At 43.8% G+C, this 22,892-nt stretch overlaps 1 protein-coding gene across 9 annotated transcripts in view; it reads right to left on the minus strand.

Annotated features, from left to right (window-relative positions):
- The window catches only part of LOC144823148 (UDP-glucuronosyltransferase 1A9-like), a 545,217-nt gene that overhangs the window by 65,149 nt on the left and 457,176 nt on the right, over positions 1-22,892 (minus strand). Inside the window, exon 1 of one of the 9 annotated variants that reach the window (XM_078681390.1) lies at positions 12,855-13,977. The exons of the other annotated variants lie outside the window; for them this stretch is intronic. Coding sequence (XP_078537516.1) covers positions 12,855-13,700 — 846 coding nt within the window. The 5' untranslated portion in view covers positions 13,701-13,977. Of the gene's footprint in view, positions 1-12,854; positions 13,978-22,892 lie in introns of those variants that run through there. 9 annotated transcript variants of the gene reach the window in all.

The following is a 22,892-nucleotide window of genomic DNA, read 5'->3' on the forward strand; positions in this document are numbered from 1 at the left end:
CCTTGCTCTGTTTTGTCTCGTATATTCCATATTCTCCTTTGCTCTCTAGATCCCCAGTCTTCTTTCCTCGGACGGGGTCCGATTACCCCTTGGCGCTGCTTTCAGTGCTCCCAGACCCGTAGATAACAGTCTAGGTTCTCTTCTCTTTTGCTATTTTATTCTTTTTCTTTTGTTCATTTCTACCTGATTTGTCTATCTTAGATACTTACTTTGCTTTTCTAAACTACTTCTGTATTTTCTTCCCTTCTTCTTTTCCTTTCTTTTCTTCTTTTCCTTTTCCTCGACTCACTTTGCCTATTATTTCCCAGTGCAACATCTTTCTTCTCTAATTTTTCTTCAAATTGCTTCCTTTCCTTTCTCTCTACCTTTTGACCTCCCCTACCATGTCCTCTCCTAATTCGTTGTCAGTGATTTCCTGGAATGTTAATGGCCTCACCCATTATATTAAGCGCAAAAAAGTACTAACATATTTACGATCCAAACATGTGGACGTTGCTCTATTGCAGGAAACGCACTTAGATGACATTGAATCTAGTAAACTCAGCAGAGATTGGGTCGGTAAGGTGATTCATAGTAGTGTCTCCAAGCATGATCCCACCAACCCTAACCCTGTTCGTAAGTGTGGGGTTGCCATACTTCTCCGAAAGTCACTTCCCTTCACAATTCTCAAAACATGGTCTGATCCGGAAGGTCGGTATGTATTTGCCAAGTTGAAGATTGGGAACTCTTTCATCTGTCTTGGTTCCATTTATGCTCCATTAGGCTCCAAAAAACAGTTTTTTCTCCGTCTGAACCGCCTTTTCACGGAAATTGATGCCTCCCAGTTTCTCATTGGAGGAGACTGGAATCTGACACCAGATCCGACTCTGGACAGAACGGGTTGTTTTGACACTGTTAATGCTCCAGATAGGGCCATTTTCCGGGACATTCTTGCTGATATTGGTTTAGTTGATCATTGGAGATTGAGTCATCCTCAGGACAAAGAATACACGTTTTTCTCCCCTTCGCATGGTACATTCTCACGTCTTGATTACTTTCTTCTTTCACAACGGGCAGTCCAATTGGTTACACAGTCCCAGATCCTGGAAGCAACCATCTCTGACCATTCCCCTGTTCTCTTGTCTCTTGACTTGGGCCTTTCCAAACCAGGACGTAAACCATGGCGCTTGAATATAGCTAGGTACAGAGCACCAGCAGGTAAACTCCTTTTGCAATCACAACTCCAAGATTATCTTATTCTCAATGATACATCAGTCTCTTCTAAGAGAATGGTTTGGGCAGCGGCCAAGGCAACGATTAGGGGTCAACTCATGCGGGACGCTGCTTTTCGCAATAAAGAAAATGCAGATAAACAGACTGTTTTGGAGGAGGACATTCGTCAACTTTCTCAATCATATATCTTAAAACCAACCCTTCAGGTTCGGAAATCACTGGAGAAAGCACGAATGTCTCTTAATAGTCTCTTTACTTCTAAAGCTGAGTACGCTTTACAAAGGATGAAAGGACGTCATTATGAGCAGGGTGAAAAGGCTGGTCGGCTATTAGCTGCGCAATTGAGACAGAGGGAGGCCAATATGGCAATCCCAGCTATTAAATCAAGTAATGGTGACTTACTTACTCGACCACAAGAGATTGTTGAAGAATTCGCTTCATTCTACAGATCTCTTTACTCTCCAAGCACTCATATAGACACACTTGCGATGTCCAATTTTTTAGCTGCAGTCCATCTTCCAAAACTCTCCGATGAGGGTAGAGCCCTACTGGAGGGTGTTATTACGAAGGATGAAATATCTTCGGCGATAGCTGCATTGCCATATCATAAAGCTCCGGGGGATGATGGTTTCCCTCCTGAATTCTTCAAATGGACCGGTCAGAGTATGATCGATACTTTACATGCTGCATTTGGGGAGGCAGTGGAGGAGTCTTCTCTTGGTCCTATTTCCAACAAGGCCGTTATGGCTGTCTTACCGAAACCTGGCAAAGATCCTTTGTTGTGCAGTAGTTATAGGCCCATATCCCTTTTAAATTCTGATGTTAAGATACTTGCTAGCATTCTTGCTTCACGCCTTCGTAAAGTTCTACCTTCTTTAATCCATAATTCGCAGGTAGGTTTTGTTCCGGGTAGGTCATCTCGAAACCATTTACGCACCCTATCTCATACTTTATGGTCAGCTAAACATCTCACTGACAATGCGTTACTCCTTTCTCTAGATGCTGAAAAAGCATTTGATCGTATCGAGTGGGAATACCTTTTTTCTGTCATGCAAAGGTTCGGGTTAGGTGATCAGTTTATAGATAAAGTGCGACTGCTTTACGATGACCCATCGGCTCAGGTAAATTGCGGCGGTTTCCTATCCACCCCTTTCCAAATCAGACGAGGTACTCGTCAAGGTTGCCCACTTTCCCCTCTTCTTTTTCTTCTCGCAATGGAACCTTTAGCTGCGGCGGTACGACAATCTACTGAGGTAATAGGTGTTCCCCTTCCAATTGGTCACTCAAAAATTTATTTATATGCGGATGATGTTCTCCTTACACTTACTGATCTCCCCCGCTCCCTTCCTGCTCTCCTCCGCATCATTAATGATTTCTCTTCCTTTTCTGGCTACAAGATAAATTGGGATAAGAGTGAAGCATTACCCATGACTATTAGTACAACAAAGGATGTGATTTCTGGTTTCCCTTTTCATTGGCAATCATCCCGGCTTAAGTACTTAGGAATCTTAATAAATAGAGGGTTGGATAATATAGTCACGGACAATTTGACCCCTTTAATCGCGCAAATGCAAAGAGACTTTGATAAATGGAAGGCTCTCGGTTTGTCCTTGTGGGGGCGAGTACAGGCGGTCAAGATGGTTACTCTTCCTCGTTTCCTTTATGTCTTGGGTATGCTTCCTTTTCACATCCCCTTAACTACTTTGAGATCCATTGACTCCAAAATTAAACTTTTTGTCTGGGGCACGGCTAAACCGCGTCTTGCCTTTGCAAAATTAAAATCTCATCAGTTACACGGGGGTTTGGGTCTCCCTTCTATCGAACATTACACACTTGCTCTTCATCTTTCGCAACTTGTTTTTTTTCTACCTAAATCTAAAGATATACCTCAATGGGTCCCTCTTGAACGTCACTTGTTAGCCTCTGGTCCAGGTTTGTCCCTTCTCTATGGTAAAGGGGTCAGTTCTTTTGATCCTAAAAACCCTATCTTATTTGCAATGTCCAAATCTTGGCAGAGGAGTCATCGTATACTTAAATCTAACTCACGCATCCATATTAAAGCTCCTTTATGGATTAATTCTGCCGTTCGGGTTGGAGGTCGCACTCTGTCCTGGCCCATATGGCAGGAAGCTGGTATTCAGACAATAGATCAGTTGTTTCACAATAACACTCTTAAATCTTTTTCTCAACTCTGTGAGGAATTCCATCTGCCATCCACTCAATCCTGTAAATACACTCAGCTCCAGCAAGCTCTCACGAAACATTTAGGTCCCCCGCCTGATTTGATATCTGTATCTCCTCTTTTGTCCTATCTACAGTTGTGGGGGAATCTTAAAGGTGTGATTTCTGGTCTTTACAAAACTTTCTTGCATCCTCTATTTTCACAACCTCTCTCACAAGCTCTCCAGTTGTAATGGCAATCTCGCCTCTCGGTTACATATTCCAATACTCAATGGGACCAAATATTGGAAGGGTTACATAAGGGAGTTCGTGAAGCCCGTCTTAAATTTTGTGTTTTTAAAATTCTACACGAATGGCACTGGTCTCCAGTCAAGTTACACCATGCTAAGTTAATATCCCATACTTTGTGTTGGAGGTGTTCAGCCTCTGGCTGTGATATTACGCATATTGTTTGTGAATGCCCTCATACAACACCTTTTTGGCTTTTTGTACGGAAGACGTTGGTTACTACTATGTCACTCCCTCTACCCCTTACCTCTCTGAATATTATCTTGCATGATTTTCGTAGCCTTCCGAAGCTTTCTAAACCACAAACTCGTCTTCTCCATACGGCTCTGGCCACGGCAAAAATTTGCATACTAAGGCACTGGAAATCTCCTCTGCCCCCTTCGCAGGAGGAGTGGTTGGTGGCGATGATGCAAACAGCTCTACATGAACGTACAATTTATAATTTGCAGGATCAAGCTTCCATTTTTCTCCAGGTGTGGTCCCCTTTTCTGGAAGCCTCTGTACATGATGATTCTGGCTCCACTCCTCCTTCTCCTCTGATTGTTCCACCTTCTTAATCCTATTCTTTTGTGTTCTTCCTCTCGTACTGCTCAGCTTTACATTTTCTTCCCTTACCTCTTTTTCTGTACATTTGTGTTGCTCTGGGATTTTTGTCTATTCTTTTCTTTTCTTTTTCTCTTCTTTTCCTCTTTCTTTATTATTTTCTTCTTTTTCTGTTCTATTCTTCTTTTCTTTCCTTGATTCTTCTTTCATCTTGCACTTATTTTATAATCTTTTCCCTATCATTGCATTTAGGATTACGAAATATATGTTATCCTTATGTTCTCATATTTATTATATTCTGTGTAATACTTTTCTTAATTTGTACCATTTTTTACTTACCAAAGATTTTACTCTGTATCATTATTTCCATCTGTACTTTTATCTTCAAAGGTCTAATAAAAAATTTCAACACAAAAAAAAAAACCATTGGGATAGGGTATACCATGTGGAATATCACCCAGTAAGTCAGGCTCCGTAGTTATTCCCTTTTCCTAAGGAAATTCAATGCGGAGATTCAGGCCGATATAGGGAATTCTGATAGTACGGAATCTCCATGTTGGAGCATAAATATGACATTGATCCACTATTCACTATTCTCCATGTTGTGTTTCATTGAAATGTTATGAACCCTGCAGGTGAACAAACATTGGCTTTTGCACAAAGGCCAAGGAGGGTAAAAGTCCATGAACTATTTCTTTTTGTGACCTCCCCCCTTATTTTCAAGAATTGGAGGATCAGCAGACGTTTCAACATCACCTGTGCTCAGCCCTGTGAGAATGTATTTATGCTTTGATAAGATTCCGGTTAGTATTTGGCTTCAGCTTAACTCCCATTAATTATTTATGAACACAAGTCTGACTCAGCTATTTCACTGCATGTCAATGAAGTTCAAACGGTATGTAAACAGTGTGCCAGCTGCATCTGGTAGAGTACATCTGAAAGCAAACGGCTTCTTGTCTCTCTAAGCTTAAGCTTAAATAAATGTACCTCCACAATTGTGTTGGATTGCTGTGTCTCATTAACAAACAAGTGTGGTTCATTTGTGCATTTACATCCACATAGAATTCCTAATAGCTCATAATCAGGGTCTAGAAGGTGTGAATTTTGACTATGCTCGGGTGAAAACAACCCTTCCTTTTACGAATAAGACAGAGCATGTAGGGAAAAAGATGACAGAGCATTATTCTAAAGATAATCAAAGCTTGCAGATGTAACAGTTACGTGATGCACATCACACAATGCTACTGTCTTTTTTTCTCCTGATTTTGCCATCATGCTCTGGTAATACCTTTACCTTGAGCCAATTCAAACACAACCACAAAGCAGGGCAAGACTGGAACCCAAGATCAGCCTTGAACAACATGTTCAGCCCACATTGCTCAAGGTCGAGACTAGAATAAGGCCAAGGTAAATCACTGGCTAATGACAAACAATCCCGCTCTGAAAGCAGTACCCCATGTGAAACTCACGGGGTAATGCCAGAGAGAAGAACAGTATTTCCAGCATGACCACTATGGGAACCCACCAGCCCCAGAGTCGATGCCAATGGATGCTGGAGCATGGCTCCAAAGGGAAAGAGCTACAAGTCTAGAAATCTACACTTGCCTGGCCGTCCAGGCATTGGTTTTGGGAAGAGAGCAACTTTTCTCTGGATGGAAATTAAAATAGGATTTCTGCGGAGCGCATGCTCTTTCATAGACAAAGAGGGCAAAGCACAAAAAATGGCAAATAAAGAGAGAGCGAGAAAATGGCTTCTCTTTAGGTTTTAGGGACAGACTCTTTCACTGAATTGCGAATTCACTGATTTGCCTGTCTATATGATGGGGATAAGAGTACCGGCTGTGCCAGCTAAAGTAGGAAAGGTAATAATGGTTAATTGTATAACTGATAAATTCCCAATCTATTCTATGTGTGTACTACATCAGTCAGGTTTCTTAACTAATCACAACCGCTCATTTGTGTTAGAGGATCCAATGTTGGACCGATGCTGGATACTGGTAAAGTTCTCTGGAGGTCTCTAGCTCTTTTTACTTTGGCCTGCATCGTCATGATATCAATTCTCGTAGTGCAATTTGCAGATGCTGCAGTGAAGATTTGACGTGTGCATTTTGCCATCGCACTTTGAAACACAATGTCAGTGCGTGCAGAAGTCCCTTAGTTACAAGTGAAACCTAGGAAAGGGAGAAGAACATTTTCCCAGGGGGGTGTCCAAAGCACAGGGTGTCAATATTCACAAATATTTAACTTTCTGGGTGTTCACAAATATGTGCAAGCCTATCTTACATTGTCTACACTTTCAATGTTGCACTTAAAGGAACAAGGCATAACTGGCACAGTAAGTGAGGGAAAATACATCCAATATCCTAAATTTTGCGAAGGGCAATAGTTTTCAAGTGGAATAGTATTCCCATTAAAAGAAAAGAAGAAACAAAGCAAAATTGGTAGTAATTATAACTTTACAGCTGGTGATTCGTTTGCAGTGCCACCAATGGGCACATACACGGCTAGAGGAGACAAAAACAGGCCAGTGAAAGCAGTCACATGGATTTCCCCCTTTTCTATGCTCCAGGCTGCGTGCAGTTGGTAGGCAACAAGCACCCAGCAGCGCACATGCGCGATGACATCACTCTTGCCAAAATCATGACCCCTTTCATGTCATTTTGGACCAGAGACCTGCTAGGCTTTGAAAGTTTTAATACATTTTTTTTTTACAGTTGGGAATACAAACCAAACAATTTTTTCCCCGTGTCATGTTGTGGAAATGTAGAAATATTATTTGAAATCAGAAGAAATGTTTAGAAAAGTATGCTCTCCTCCGCCTTCACTCCTCTCATTTACGTTGTTATGTAAATTATATTTTATGACAACACTTGACATATACTTTCACTGTAAATAATGACAGCTGAATTAATGTGTTTTTCATTAACCCCTTCCCTTCTGTCCAGCAACAAGTCATTCTTTATTCATTTTTCCTTTATTTGCATCTTTCTTGCTCCGTTTCCTTTGTGCACGCCTTTCTCTGTTGCGTGCAGATCTCCTTTTTATGGTCTGTCTTGGTAGTAAGGCTGTCGTTAAACAATTATGTGAGAATCACAAAGAAAGGGACCCTGGCTCTGCCCACGTGTTGGGAGCCAGAAGTACATGTTTTGATTGGGCAGACGTTGTGTACTTCCACAAAAAAAAGCTTGCCCTCCACAAAGCTGTGAGCATTTTGTTTATTTATCCAGCTGCATGAGCTTGAACTTTCAGGGGCACATACATGCATTGTAAAACCATTAAAGTGTCTTAGATAATGTATGGGCATTCATTAACCTACATGGATGTTTAGGTCTGGCTTGAAAGTGCAACTGTCACCTGACCTTTTAACATACAGCAATATTATCCTATTGTTCTGTGCTACCGCACAAAACATTTCCATTCCTATGCTATTTAAAGGTAATGCTTCACATTACTATACAACACTCCTTTAAAGCCAGACCTATTGACATCGCCAATGCTGGTTTCTATTAATCACGTCATTCCCCTTATTTTACATTTACATTTTAACCTTCAAAATTTAAAACTGCACTGTCTTGATTTTGTCACAAATACAGAGCAATCATGGTGTTCTATGTCAGGTGAGAGTAGCTCAACTATTCCCATCTTTTCCTTAATCACATTCTGGTACTCGGGGGCAGCCTTGGACTACAGTTGCCCTGGCAAGAACTCCCACAGCGGGCAGATGAACAATTGTTACTTACCTGTAAACAGGTGGTTCTCCAGTATTAGCGTCTTTCATAGATTCACATGCGACCCACCCACCTCCCCTCAGAGGCTCGCTTCTCCTCCTAGACTCTTTTGTCACTCCTGTGCTACGAAAATCTGAGGGCCTGAGCCTCTGAGGAGAAGGTTCTAAAGGGGTGCTTGCGCCTGATTGGCTGTAGTTTGGTCTAACATAATGACATGGATATGTTATAAGGTGTTTCCTTTTTTCCTATGTTTTCTTATGTGTTAATGCTAACCTGGTACTTTTAAAGTATTTCTGGTTTTGAAACTTCTGCTATATGTTTTTATATATACATATTATTGCTTTCTTATTGCTATATTATTTACCGTGGGGCTCCCACTTCGACGACGGGGAATATTCAAGCATGTGAATGTATGAAAGACACCCTAATACTGGAGAAGACATGTTCCTCCAGTGACCCTGGCTAGGTGTCTCTTGTGCAGCCCTGCAGACTGTGGACATAAGCTGTGCTTGTGAAGTGTCAGCATTGGTTTACCAGATAAACTGGAGGGACAAACTGCAATGCCCAAGATGTCCCACTAAACACAGCTTGGGAAGCACGTTTTTACCTTGAGGCATGCTAGTGACGACATACAGTAAAGTCGCCCCTAAACCAGCAATGGAGTGGCCCCAGGGCTGATCACAGAGGCCAGTCCCTCCGAAGATCTCTTTTGATTTAATGGTCAATCCACCCTTGCTGGCACCTACAGTTTGTATTTCCCATTATAAATGTATGACTATAAGTAGAAGAATGCTAACAAGCATGACTAGATGTGTTACTCACACCTGAGATGGTCAACTTGAAAACTCTGAAAATGTACAGCGCTACCAAGTTTGCAGGACGTAAAACTTAGATTAGGAGCACGCCCCACTCCGGCACATACCTGATGTTTAAACGGGTCACCTACCTGAGACAGAGGCTTTCTCTTAAAACAGAGCATGCCTCCTATGAATATCATATTCGGCATAACAGGACGTGGGAAGTCAAAAACAAAGTCCTGTCTCACCAACCAGACAGTGGGTTGGCCAAAGAGCTGCTGGGCAGTGACCTCTCTCTGAAGAAACTGTGAGGCCAGGAGCTCAAATGGCGAGTAGAAGGCATGGCAAAGCCACATATCGGGCAGGGTGATCAGCAAGTTCTTCACCCGCTGGGAAAAGTCCATCCGGTCACTATAGCTGGTGTACATACTTGGGACGTAGGATGCTGGGGCTGGGCACTGAGCTGCCTTGTAATATAGACCACATGGAATATATCTCATTAAATAGATCGGCGGTATGGCTAAATATTCCGCCACGATCGGCCCACACGGGAAAACCGGATCGGTGAACAAAGCATCAAATTGACTCTCCTTTAGGAACTTGATTAACTCCTGATTATTCAGAAAGTTACGGCAACCGGAGACTACTGCCTCAGTCGTATTTGAAATCTGCTGATGAAGGGTGAGGTACGTCTCTATTATAGATTTCTCAGCAAAAAGATCATGGCTCATGAGCTTGATCTGGGAGTCCAGGTGCTCTTTTGTGTAGGGCGCAGGGTAGGTCTTCACGGTGAAATTGTGCGACGTCCCAATTAGGTGGCTTATCTCCGGCACCACTAGAACAATGTCGTGTCCCCGATGCTGTAGTTCCTGCAGCACTGGGCGCATGCTAAGCCAGTGGCTCCCATCCTGGGGCACCACCAACAGCTTCCCACCCTCACAGATGGAGCAAAGGATCAGGAAAAGGAGGCCTGGCAGATCCCAGAAGAAAGACACAGTAGCCATGAGAAGTTGGAGAGCTTGGAAGGAATGGCTGAAGAGGGAGGGCGGATCTCAATCGGTGCCAAGGGAAACCCTAAATAGGCACCAAGCCCAGGGGGTGTCAGGATCAGTGATTCCACAGAGACACCGGAGAGTTTCTGCCAAAGAGCATCTGTGGCTTATGCATCCAGTCCTGCAAGCAAAGGTTTCGGTCACAGGAGCAAAGGTTTCTGTCACAGGGTTTTGAAACCTTAGTGGGTTATGCAAACACACAAGTTGCAAAGGGCTGCACACTCCCCCAACCGGACCTTGTACCCACCTCACAGCGTCCTACGTGGAAAGCGTAGATAACAAGTCAACAGCTCCTAGAAACTCATGGCCTCTGCCCTCACTTCACCTGGGGCAGCAGCCAAGCCCTCTCATTAGCTCGCCATGACCAGTTCATCCGGCAGAATCAATAAAGAAGCAAAAAACACCTCACGTTCTGTGATTGGTTCGAACAAATGGATACTTCATAACTTCCCAGAAAATAACTTTGTCGTTGAAATGGCCACGTATAAGTTAATACAGGACCTCTAGGCCATGCTCACATGAATGCGCACTGCGGAAAATGGCTCACAGTGGAAGCGCCATTTGTGAAAAGGCAACAAAACCACCCTTTAATTTCCTGTTCTAAGTATCATTTTCTTGTTAATACCATTGTGAAATGAAAACTTGCTATTCTTTGAATGGCTTGGCTGTACCTGCCATTGCTAACTGTTCACCGGAAGTGAGGTGAGATGTGAAGCAACTTAGCACCCGAGGATAGGCGGTCGTCAGATTTGAGCTTGCTCAGCTACATCCTTAAGACCGCCTGCAGCAGCTCCAACAACCCTCACAGCCCCCACCTCTGCCCTACCTGCATCCCACGGATGATAGAAGCCTCGAGATTAGTGTGTTGTGTCAAGCTGCAGGGATACCCTTTGTTTTACACAGTGACTCATAGATGTTTCTTGTAATAAATACATTTTCAGACTCGAGCCAAAATTGAAGTCGGGGTTTTATCTCACATCAATACAATAGTTCATTGCACTTGATGCTAGATTATCAATAAATCAAAACATAAAGATACACCCACGCCTTCTCAATCATAAGGTAACTAGGAGGCAAAGATCATATATATCTAAGTTATTTACTTTAAGTCCTCTGAAAAAAGCACGACATTTTCAAAGAAATAGTGATGCAATTGTGCTCAAACCAAATACAGACCAGAAACTGCAGAAAGATGTGCTGAGAATCTTAGTCAGGCAAGAAAAACAAAAGGCGTCTCTAAAGTTATGTGTATTTAATTATACTAAAAAAACTGCCTTTAATAGAGCACAAACAGCATTATTTCTTGACCTAAGATAACAGGCGTTCACTACTATCCAGCGCAACAATAATAATTGTATCAGCTGCAGAAAAATGAAAGTTTGAGTTGTGGTTTTACCAGGTTTCCTTTAAAGTGCGCATACGTATTGATGCATAGCTCACTGAGCTGTCTTCCTACGATTGGAACTTGTGACGTGCAGGCTATACAATTATCCCTGCTACAAAGAAGCGGCTCAGTTACTAGATTTCAAACACGTGATATGCAAGTTATTTAGTTAGGCCATCATTTTCGTCTATCGCTCGGGTTTAAAGAATTTGGAAGAACGCATCCACAGAATTGCAGCCACAGCACAGAGACAACTGCCTCAAACCCCTGCACAATGTGTATAAATCAGAAAAGTGCAATGGACACGGCAGGCCTGTTGTCCAGGTCACATCCATATATCTACAAGTTGGGTTCTAAAAGATTTCAGAAGGTACACAGACTTTTTAGGTCTCGCCTAGGCAACGCAAGGCAGGAAAAAATAAGACCGAGTTCCGCAGCCAATCCAAGCACTGCTACTATGCTGCATACAATACCAAGCAGCATAAGAGCAGTGGCGTGCTAACAATGGCCGGGGGATGCAAGCACAACGCTCCATTGAAGACCAATGGCGCTGTGTCTTTAGGCTTCCACATTGAAGGCTAGCATGGAGCTGTGTGAGTAAACTGTGCAGGTCAGGCTGTCCACAGCACAAATACTGGCCAATCTGACATGCACAGCTCAGGAGTATGGCAACTGACATGCCTTAAAGTGCACAACTGTACCTATTTGGTGTTTTGTACCAATATTGCAAATTGGAAATCCTTGACTGTTTATTTGAGTGTGGCTTCTAATCTGGGAGTACAATACATATAGCATGAATTGGGAGACGTGATATGTCACTTTTAGCTCTTTTAAAATCATATGAAGGCGATGGATAGTGTGCGAACAATGAATCTGAATATTGCCAACTGTCAAATGCGAATGTCAAATGAAATCTTATATATAAAAATGTAGTATTTCTTCTATATATTTTTTAATGTGACACGATAAAATGTGCATGAAAATGGCACTTACCAGATTGACAACGGCTGTTGCTGCAGCCGAAACACATATCTCTTGGTTACTGAGTCGAGGGAGGCCCAACAAAATAAAGAAGCCGGGATTCTGTAGCCCTCGTGCGTGTGCTCTCTTCCCTTCGGAAGTAGGGTATTTTGTGGAGATATATATATATATATAATATATTACCTTATCGACCTCTAAACTCACTCACACTAAAATATTTTGCCATCCTAATACCCCATCCACCTTAAATCCTATATAAACGTTGCCAACTAAATACCATCACCCACCCGAAACCCTAAAAATACTCTTCCTACCCAAATACCCTTACCCATCCTTAACCCTAAAAACATCCTTGCCACCCAAATTCCTTTACCGACCCTAAGCCCAAAAAATACCCTTGCCACCCAAATAGCCACAACTACCCTAAACATAACCATGGCACCCAAATAACCCTCACCCACCCCTAAACCCTAAAAACGTAATTTCCCTAATATACATATATACACTTACCTGCAAAATACTTACATTCTCGCTGTGACGGTATGCGAGGTAAAGGCATCTGCATGGTAATGGATGCGTGATATGGGTATTGCATGGTAATGACTGTGTTGTAACCCACTATAAAGACAGCAGGAGATAGGTCACAGCCAACTTAGTAACCATCTTGGTATTTGAAAGAGTCACCCACCAGAGACAGAGGCTTCCGCTGGCCGCAGTGGATGCCTCCAATAAAAACCATGTTGGGCATCACTGGTCGAGGGAATTCGAAGACAAAGTCATGTCTCATCAACCAAACGGAGGCTCGCCCGAAGAGCTGCTGGGCAGTGACCTCTCTCCGGAGAAAATGTAAGGCCAGACTCTCAAAAGGAGAATACAGGGCACGGCAAAGAAACATATCGGGTATGGTCATCAACATGTTCTTCACCCGCTGGAAAAAATCCATCCGGTCAGTGTAGCCTGTGAACAAGCTTGGGACATATGAAGCTGGGGCCGGACACCGAGTTGACTCATGGTTGAGACCACATGGAATAAGTCTCATGAAAAAGATCGGCGGTATATCCAAATATTCTGCCAGTATCAGCCCACATGGGAAAACTGGATCAATGAACAAAGCATCAAACTGGCTCTCTTTCAAGTACTGGATCAACTCTTGGTATTCCAGAAACTGACGGCAGGCGAGCGTCATAATCTCAGTTGCATTTGAAATCCGTTGATAGAGATTGATAAACTTTTCTAGGAGAGCATCTTCGGTAAAAAGATAATCACTCATGAGCTTGAGCTGAGATTCAAAAAACTCCTTTCCGTAGGGCACAGGGAAGGTCTTCACCGTGTACTTGTGCAATGTCCCTATTTGCATGCTGATCTCTGGCACCACCAGAACGATCTCATGTCCTCGCTGATGCAGCTCGTCCACCACCGGCCGCATGCTGAACCAATGGCTTCCATCCTGGGGTACCACCAGCAGCTTCCCGCCCTCGCAGGGGGCACAGAGGGTCACGAGAAGAAAGCCGATAGCAGCCCAGAAGGCAGACATGGCCAGTGGAGGGAATCCTTGCTGATCGCTGAAAGATCCTGACCAAGACTGACCGGAAAAGTCAGAAAGGCACCAAGTCCAGAGACCGTCATGACAAATCTCACCTCAGAGACAACCAATAGTCTCTGCTGCACAAAATGTGCTTTTGTATTTAGTCCTGGAACTACAAGTTCCTACCGCAGGACTTTGAAACCGTAGCAGGTTTGTGCAAACATGCACGCTACAAAGGACCTAATCCCTCAATCTAATGAGCTTTGCTTTCTCACTACAAAGTCCTCAGTGGAGAGGTACCGCCTCCACAGCTTCTTATCAAGGAACTCCGTGGTCTGTGCACTCAGATGACCCGAGAGAGCTTAGCAAGTCCATTCACCAGCCTGAAGCAAACAACTCCTCAGCCAAGGCAAGGTTTGTGTGTGGGTGGGTGTGGGAGGGGGCGGCCTGGTGTAAATAATAAAGAAACGAATTGATACGAGCAGTTTAAGATGTACTGTGTCCAAGTGCATTTTTCTGGAGGTCTGCGTGGAGGATGACATGCTATTGATGGGAGGGGCGATGTCAGGTTTTCGAAGTAAAGAGCAGATGACATCCCAGTGGTAGGTAACAACTGAGGGTGAAGACAGACTTACAGGCTTAAGGAGACTTCCTGAAGTAGGCAATTGCAGTGTAGTGAACGTTATGTATTTGGTATGTGATTTATGAATAGGTGTCATTTTAGGCTAGCTAAAGAGGGAATGCATGTTGCTCTATTTTTTGGGGGGGGCTAATATATCATTTGGTTTCCAGATATTCGTGTCATCTCCAGAGAATGAGCAGGATAGAGTAGATTTACAAAAAATATATAGAGGGGAGATTTTCAAACCTTTTGCTCCGGTTTATCGTCACAAAAGTGACGCTAACCAGCGCATATTGTTTTTGTTGATATTTTCTTTCCAGCGCAATCTTGTTTTGCGCTGGATAGCACCTCATAAGTAGAACAAAGCAGCGCGAAGCACTGCTTTGCATTACTTTGCGCTGAGGGGGCATTACATGGGTGGTACATGGGCATTCCGATGCAACCACCCATGCCTTTTGATGCAAAACCATTTTTACAAATATTTGCACACATGGTTTTACACCAAAAGTTAGAGCCCCTTCACAGGAGGCGCTAACAGGAGAAATGCTTTAATTTCTCCGTGCTTTTCCAACTTTCCACGCACGCGCTGCACTGTGCAGCACGTATGTAAAGTGGGAAAAGCTTTGCATTGCGCCTAGATGCCCTGATACCCCCCTCCAGTTAAGGAGCAGGGTGCTCATATTTTTTGTGCTTAACTGTGCCAGGATGTAGGCCCAACTGGATGGGTGCTAGTCAGGGTGCGGAATAGCCAAGAATTACTAGACTTGCAGCACAAACATACCACCTCCATTGCTCGAATAGGCAGCCCCACACTATTGTCTGTCACGTCGGAGTGCAACATGTAAACACATCTTATGACCCTCTAGGCAAGCCAGTGGCCATGGCTATCCTTTTGTTGTACATGGCTTCTTTGTGCTCCCAATTTTTCGTGAGCTACATTTTTTAAAGTAACATTAGCTTTGTGTTGCTATTGGTGGCGTTGTACGGTTCCCATTAAGGGTGAGGACTGTGAATGACATGTCAATAATGTTCTAATTTCGAGAACTCTTTGTAGATTTCTCCCACTCTCCACCCCCTTCTTGTTCACATACCTCTGACAGACATCAAGACTTTACCCAATGAATACAACAGCTGCTTTATTGACCTCATCAAGGAATTTGCTTGTCCAAAAAAATAAGAAAATAAGGCCGAAACCTTTACTTCTTTGGTTCGCCCAAAAATCTGTACGATGAAAGAAAAACCTGGATGAAAGCTCGAAAATTACCAAAAGTTTATCGATAAGGTACAGTGAACCTGGTCTCATTTTGATGAGATTTCGGATACAGAGCTTCTCAATATCATCTCCAAAGTTAAATCATCAAATTACTTCAATAATGTTCTGCCTGGTTACACCCACTAGGAGCTTGCTTTCCATACATCTGCTTTACTGGGACACTCTGGAGAGCTCATCACTTACTGAAGGTACTTTCTCCTACTGCCTGAAAATGTGCCCACCTCCAAAGAAAAACATCAGCTGACACCAAGGACCCAAACACTTACAGACCGATCTCCAACACTCCCTTTCTTGCTAAGGTGATTGTAGCTTATCATGTAGCCTCCCTAACTCGCTCTGCATATCCAGGGCACCAGCCTCCTCAATGATCGCCATTAGGGACTGAAATAGAGCGGCAGCAATAAGTCTGCCCTTCTTAAAGCGGTTGATAATGCACTGCAATTCCTTGACTCAGGTAACAAGTACCTACGTGTTCTCCTAGATCTCTCTGCAGAGGATGACACAGTCAGCCACTGATTGTACACAGCGAGGAGCAGCCCACTGTAGGTGAGTGCTGGCACTGTGGGCCTTTAGGAAAATTTACTGATCTGAACTGTTAGTTGTTTTGGGCTGGACCTCACTGTGTGCAATCAATGACTATGTTGTGCTCTGTAGAGAGATCTCCCTGCTCCCCTATCCAGCCAAAGTGATTGAGAAAGCCATCAACAAGTAACTCACAACCCACCTCGATCTTCACTATCCTCTAGACAACACTCAATCAGGATACAGAAAGCACCACAGCACCGAAACATCACTCATCGCAGCCACCAACGACATTCGAATCATTCTTGACTAAAGAGAAATAGCAGCCCTCATCCTGCTCGACCTTTCCGTGGCCTTCAACAATGTCTCCCATAACACCCTCATCAGAAGACTCCTTGAGTTGGGGTTAGTTTTGGCTAAAAGGAGGATAGCGATCAGTTGGATAAGTTTGAGGCCCCCTACAGTGAAGCAGTGGATTGGTGATCTAGGGGAATGGGCGACGGATGAGCTAATACAGATGAGGCAGGTCCGGAAGGTTGATAAACTGGAAGAGGACGCAATGGCTTGGTAATTGGTATGCCATGATTACGGCGGTACACGGGGGGTGGGATCGTTCATCTCCAGTATCGGAAGAACATAGCAATGAAGAAGGCAACTCTGAAGAGGGAGCCAGCCTCTAGGCCTCGCACTCAGGACGCAGTGTACAACATTCCTAGTCATACTCAGTATTTGGCTTTTAATTCTAACATCAGGATAGTGTTTTTCCTTATGTCACTCGGGGGGAGGAGGGATGGGGTAGTTAATGTTATGTTGTGATGTTCTTTACTGATCAGATTGATCAGTATAAGCTTCAGTACAATACGATATGCATAAGACACAATGTTGTAGAAATGCACTATTCCCTTTGTTATTTTAGAATGCTACATATCCTCAAGAACATATTTCTTATCTATATTTGAATGGTGTGAAAGGATATTTCAGAGTGTTGTACTGTGATTAAAGACTAAACTAATAAAAACATATTTAAACAAAACAAACACAAACCAAAAAAAACTACAAGCCCTGTCAGGGTAAACCACAAAAGTCACCACATTAACATGTGCTTAACCCTCTGGTAGCCTGGCACAAAGGCAGTCAGGCTTAACTTAGAGACCATGTATAAATTATTTATGCAGCACACTAACAGTAACAAAGTGAAAACCCAATACGAGAAAAATCCCAAACCAATTTAAAACATAGATTATAATTTAATAAATAACTTGAGATCAAAACAACAAAAATCCAATCAGGATAACCGAAGATATTCAATTTCAAAGATAAAGGTTTAGGTAAGTATAACGCCTAAAAGCACAGAGTGCTACTCGCGGTCATCTGGTCATGCTAGACTGGGGGAAATCACAAGTTCAGGCTGACCGTGATGGAGAGTGGACCTGATTCAGGGACCAGGTTAGTCCTATTTAAAAAGTTATCTTTTCAAAGTCTAGTTCAAAGAGTCCAGTTTGCAGAACAGGGAGTGTGTGTCACGGATGGTCCCTGCAGCAGGAAAAGGAGTGCGGGCGTAGAGGGCGGTCACCGCTGTAGCAGAAAGATCCTATCGGACGTCGGGGACGGTCGCTGCTGGAGCTTTTCTGTGTATATGTGGAGGTGCTGGGATGCATGTGCGTTTGATGTATGTATGAGTGAGTGCAGGATGGGGGATCAAGAATTTTTCATGTGAAGTGGTTTGTCAAATCTGTGTCTATACTAATTGTTCATGAAATTATATGACAAATATTGTAAAATATTTATGTGAGATCAGAATATTTATTGAATGAGCTAAGTAAGCCAGAAAATATTAAATACAATTTTACAAAGTATGTATGTTGTTTAATGTTTACTAGGTCAGAACACACAGCACTGTATTAGCACAAAAGAAGAAATACAGGTCAAGTGGGAGTTTGTCTTTTGTTCCCTCTGCGAGGATACAGTTCGGTTGCATGGGAATCAAAACCATGTCTCCTGGTTCCAGTTTCCAACCTGTCCACTACACCACAAATAGAATAAGGTGGTTTAAGATGGCTTGGCCCATTGGCTGCACTCCTTGTAAAATGCCCCTGCTCCCTGCTCATCTTCATGGGTTCCTGGCCAATGAAACTGGGAAACCGTTCACTCATCATGCTCCTCCCTTGCCTCATCCGCTCTTCATTCCTTTTGCTGCCTTTCACACTCACTCTCCATTAACACCAAATTTTGTAAGCTTGGGTCTCCCACGCTCCTCCCCCTTCCCTCTGCATTCTCCTCAGGGTTCTAGATGGTGCATCACAGCCATCTCTCTCCATTTCCCCTACATTAAACCAATCAGAGCAAAAAGTATCATGCCTCTGAGAGAGGCTTCCTCTCTGCACAGGTAATTCCTCCAATAAGAACAATGTTGGGCTTCACCGGCTGGGGGTTCTCAAAGACAAAATCATACCCTAGAAGCCAGACGGAGGCCCGGTTTAAGAGAAACTGTCAGGTCTCCTCCCTTTGAAGAAACTGCGACGCCAGGTGCTCATACAGTGATTAAATGGCATGGCAAAGCCAGCTTATATACCAGCTGGTCATCAGGTTGGTAATTCTCTGAAAAAACGTCATGTGGTCTGTATAGGCTGTAAAAAACCTGGGAATGTAGGATATAGGGTAGGGGCGCCGAACAGTCTCATAGTGGGAGCCACATGGGATTGCTCTCATGTAGGAGATGGACGGTGTGGACAGGTGTTCTGCTATTATCTGACCGCAAGTGGAGACCGTATCAATGAGCAGCACATCAAACGGACTCTCCCGCAGATACTGGATGAGCTCATGGTCAGCCAGGAAGGACCGACAGTTGGAGACCAGCATCTCAGATCAGGAGGTCATCGCCTTAAACTGAACCAGGATGTTTTCCAGAAGGGACTTCTCACTAAATTGATATTTGATTGCAGTTGTTCCAGAGTGAAGGGCACAGAGTAGGTTTTCAAGGTGTAGTCATTCGACGGCCCAATCAGGATGTTGGTCTCCGACACCGCTACAACAATGTCGTGCCCTCGATCCCGCAGAGCTTCCACCAAGGGACGCACACTGAGCCAGTGACTAAAATCTTGAGGGATCACCAGCAGCTTCTTTCCCTCAGCAGAGCATGATAGGGACAGGAGGAGGAAGAGTAGCCCGACCCCTGCGCAGGAGAGGCATTGAGGGACACCAGCCATGATGGAATGGAGGTGCAGCATGGGTGAGGCCAGCGGGATGTGTGCCAGAACAGCCCGAGGACACCTGGAAGAACCCGGAGAGAGGACGGCTCAAGAACAGGCCCTACCAGACTCTAGGCAGAAGTGCCAAGTCCTTGCACCACGCTTAATTCCAGGTCACCATTTATGCTAACGCGCTTGGTTTTGGCATCCCGGAGACAAAACTGAAGTTTTTTAAAAACTTCTCAGCTAGAGAGCTTCTGTTGCTGAGGTCCTGTGACATCCAGCCGAGTGCACCTCACAGAAGGCGGGGTTTAATTATCGCAAGACTTTAACATTCAATACGTTCAGGTAAATATAAAGGGTTGAGTATTAACTAGCATTCAAATGTTGAACTTTGTTTTACAGTCGCTATCATGGTGTGCTCTTTGGAAGGGAAAGGATCTAATATAGGGAGCCAAGATTTCCTCATCCAATAAAAAGTGCGCGGTCAACGTCCTCAATTCACCTCATCGGACTGGTGCCAAGGGCAAAACAAATGCAGGCAGAAGCTCGTTTCGTCATAAATGGTGACCTGAAAGAACGAGCTGCTCGTGGAACTGTGCTACCACCGCCGCAGTCAGCAGTCGAAGGGCATGAAAAAGAATAGGATCTGTGATCCTGAAGGCTGAGGTCGGGGTCAGAGAGGTGGCTTAAATTTACAAAACATTCTGTAACTAATTAGTTGTCTTTCCACCTTCAGGTAACTGCATATAAAATATGACGCACATACCTTAAATGAAAAACAATTGTAAAAAACTAATGGATGGGATGCTTACTCTTTAGTTATGTTTAAGTTCTGTTTATTAGAAGGAAAATGAGCAAAAATGAGCAAAAAGATGTGGGCCCCGATTATGAGCTGGGAAGTTAATCTCGACCCATGTGTAAACCCGTGTTTACGCTTTGGAATTATGAGTTGCGTGTCACTTAACTCATCTGATAATTATCGGATGCGTTAAATACCTCAACCTTCGTTCAATTTCGGCAGGTAAAACCTGCTGAAATGTAACAGGAGAACAGCATACAGCACTTTCCGTAACATGCAGATTTGTGTGCATTAAACACCAAAATCAGCATGTTATGTCCACGAAACTCATAATAGGTTCTATGTATCGAACCATATAAATATTGAACACCGTGGTAACATTATTTTCCAGGTGGTGCAACTAGAACCTATACTTGTAATCGGGGCACAAGTGTTTGATTTAAAACAGCTGCTTTCAAAATATATATTTTTAGTAATAAATATACAATCAGACTTAATCTAGTGCAAACCTTTTTTATATGTGCAACAGAAAGATGCACTCCAGAACTCAGTAGGCAACAGCCTTTCATTACATAGCACCGGGAAGAGTACTTTGTCACATTTGTCAAATGACTCCATGAAACTCAGCTCACTTGCAGCCTTCAGACTTGCTGATTGGCCAGTTGCATACATTTACACTTCTTTCAGGTAGCAGGACACCCAGGAGAGAAGGCTTGTTTCTACTCGGTCTCTCTGCCCCTCCCTCAGCATCACAGTCCTGGGTGATAGCAAATACAACCATTTCAATGGTAATCAAGGTTTACGTTTTAAATGCCCCTATTTTGCAAACAAATTCCCCCATGCACTAGCAGAATCTGTCATACACCAGTATGACTGACTTGTTCCTGTGGCTTTGCATAATTTCTGCAAGCACATGCTACTGCATAGTTTCACAACCTGTAATTATACCTAAAAGGCTTTAACCCCTTCGACGCTGATGACGAGCTGGGCTCGTCATGAGGTAGCCTCCTGGCACGCTGATGACGAGCCCAGCTCGTCACGTAACATGCGATTTAAAAAAACTCAGCGTACGGGCGGAATTCCGCCCGCACGCATGCGGTTAACAAGTATTGCCAAATTGAATAGGTATCCCCTATGCAAGAGTTATCGACTTTGCAATAGGCCTTGTTGTGCACCAGTGTGGCTACTGTTCTGCATGGCTAAGAGTTAGTGGCAAAGAGGACAGTGTAGCAGAGTGTAGTGTCACGGAGTGGAGGTTGTGGAGTGGTATAGAGTCTAGAGAAGTGTTGTGGACTATCCAAGAGTGTTGAAGAGAGGAGTGTCATAGAGTGTAATGTAGTAGAGTGGGGTGTTGTGGAATAGACTGAAGTGGAACAGAATGGAGTGAAGCAAAGTGGAGTTGAGTGGAGTGTTGAGGAGTAGAGTGCAGTGCTGTGGAGTGTCGTGGAGCGGAATGGTGCAGAGTGAAGTGGCGTAGAGTGGAGTGGTGTAGAGTGGATTTGTATGCAGTAGAGTGGAACAGAGTGTCGTGGAGTAGGATAGAGTGAAGTGTCAGAATGGAGGGTCAGAGTGTAGGGTCAGAATGGAGTGTTGTAGAGTAGAGTCGAATGCCGTAGAGTGGAGTGGCACAGAGTGGAGTTGTGTGGTATAGAGTAGAGTGCCGTAGAATAGTGTGTAGTGGAGTTGAAAAGTGTGGAGTGGCGTAGAGTGGCATAGTGAAGAGTAGAGTGTTGTAAACTGCAGGGGCATAGAGTGAAGTAGAGAGTCGTAGAGTGGAGTATGCACGGTGTGGTAGTGCCCTGCCATTACAGACAACACATTTTCAATTGAAAAGACCATAACATTTGATTTACTGATAAAACTATACAGCACACATTAAAATGTGTGGAAATGGCATCACCTAGTGTATTGATTTGTTTTAATTGTATTCAAATATTTGTTTCTAGTACAAGCGAGTACTCAAAAGAAGACAGTAAACAGGTTATGTTTTATTTATGTTTTATGGGAGGGACAACGCCGAACATCTCAAACCAGTGGCAGCTGGCAGGGAACGGGGTGGAAGGGCAAGGGGAGGGTGACGGGGGGAGGAGGAATTGAGGGTAAATACAAAAAACCACTTACCTTCTCTCGGCTGCTGTCTCTCCACCATAGTCTCTCAACTTCTCCGGCGAGTCCCTGAAGGAGGAAGCACACAGGCTCCCCTAAGCCAATCACAACGCTGCAATGCAGCGTTGCGATTGGTCTGAGCGCTGTGGTTTTAAGCTCACATGGGGACTGGAAGCCTGTGCATGTTCTCCAACCAGTCTGTTTATTACAGTCCAGTGGAGAACACGCTAAGTGCACATGACTGTTAGGCCAGCCCAAGATAACCGACCACACCGTCATGTGCACTTAAGTGCATGAACCACTTCTCCTCCCTGTGCCACCAGCCCTGCCCTGCCCTAACCCAGCCCCGCAGCAACAAAAAATAAAATGATAATAATGATGTTAATATCATTTTACTTTTCCTGCTCTGAGAGCAGTGGGGCAACACTCCTCCGCCTTAGCAAAGGAGTCGCCCCTGCCTCAATCAAATAAAAAGAAAATAAGCAAATGTGAGTTACAAACCACATAGCCAGTGGTAAGCAATGGGCAGAATGCATTCTTAGGTCAGCTTTCAGTCTGTCCCCAAAAAGTCTTTAGCAACCAGACAGCTATGTTTTCTGGTAGGCTTCAACCTAATAAAAAGGCTGAATACAAACAGATCATTTTTGCAGCATAAAACGTGTCATGGCCGCAAGAGCTCCCTGTCCCC

This window comes from Lissotriton helveticus, chromosome 3_1, assembly GCF_964261635.1.
Source record: "Lissotriton helveticus chromosome 3_1, aLisHel1.1, whole genome shotgun sequence".
Taxonomy (NCBI): Eukaryota; Metazoa; Chordata; class Amphibia; order Caudata; family Salamandridae; genus Lissotriton; species Lissotriton helveticus.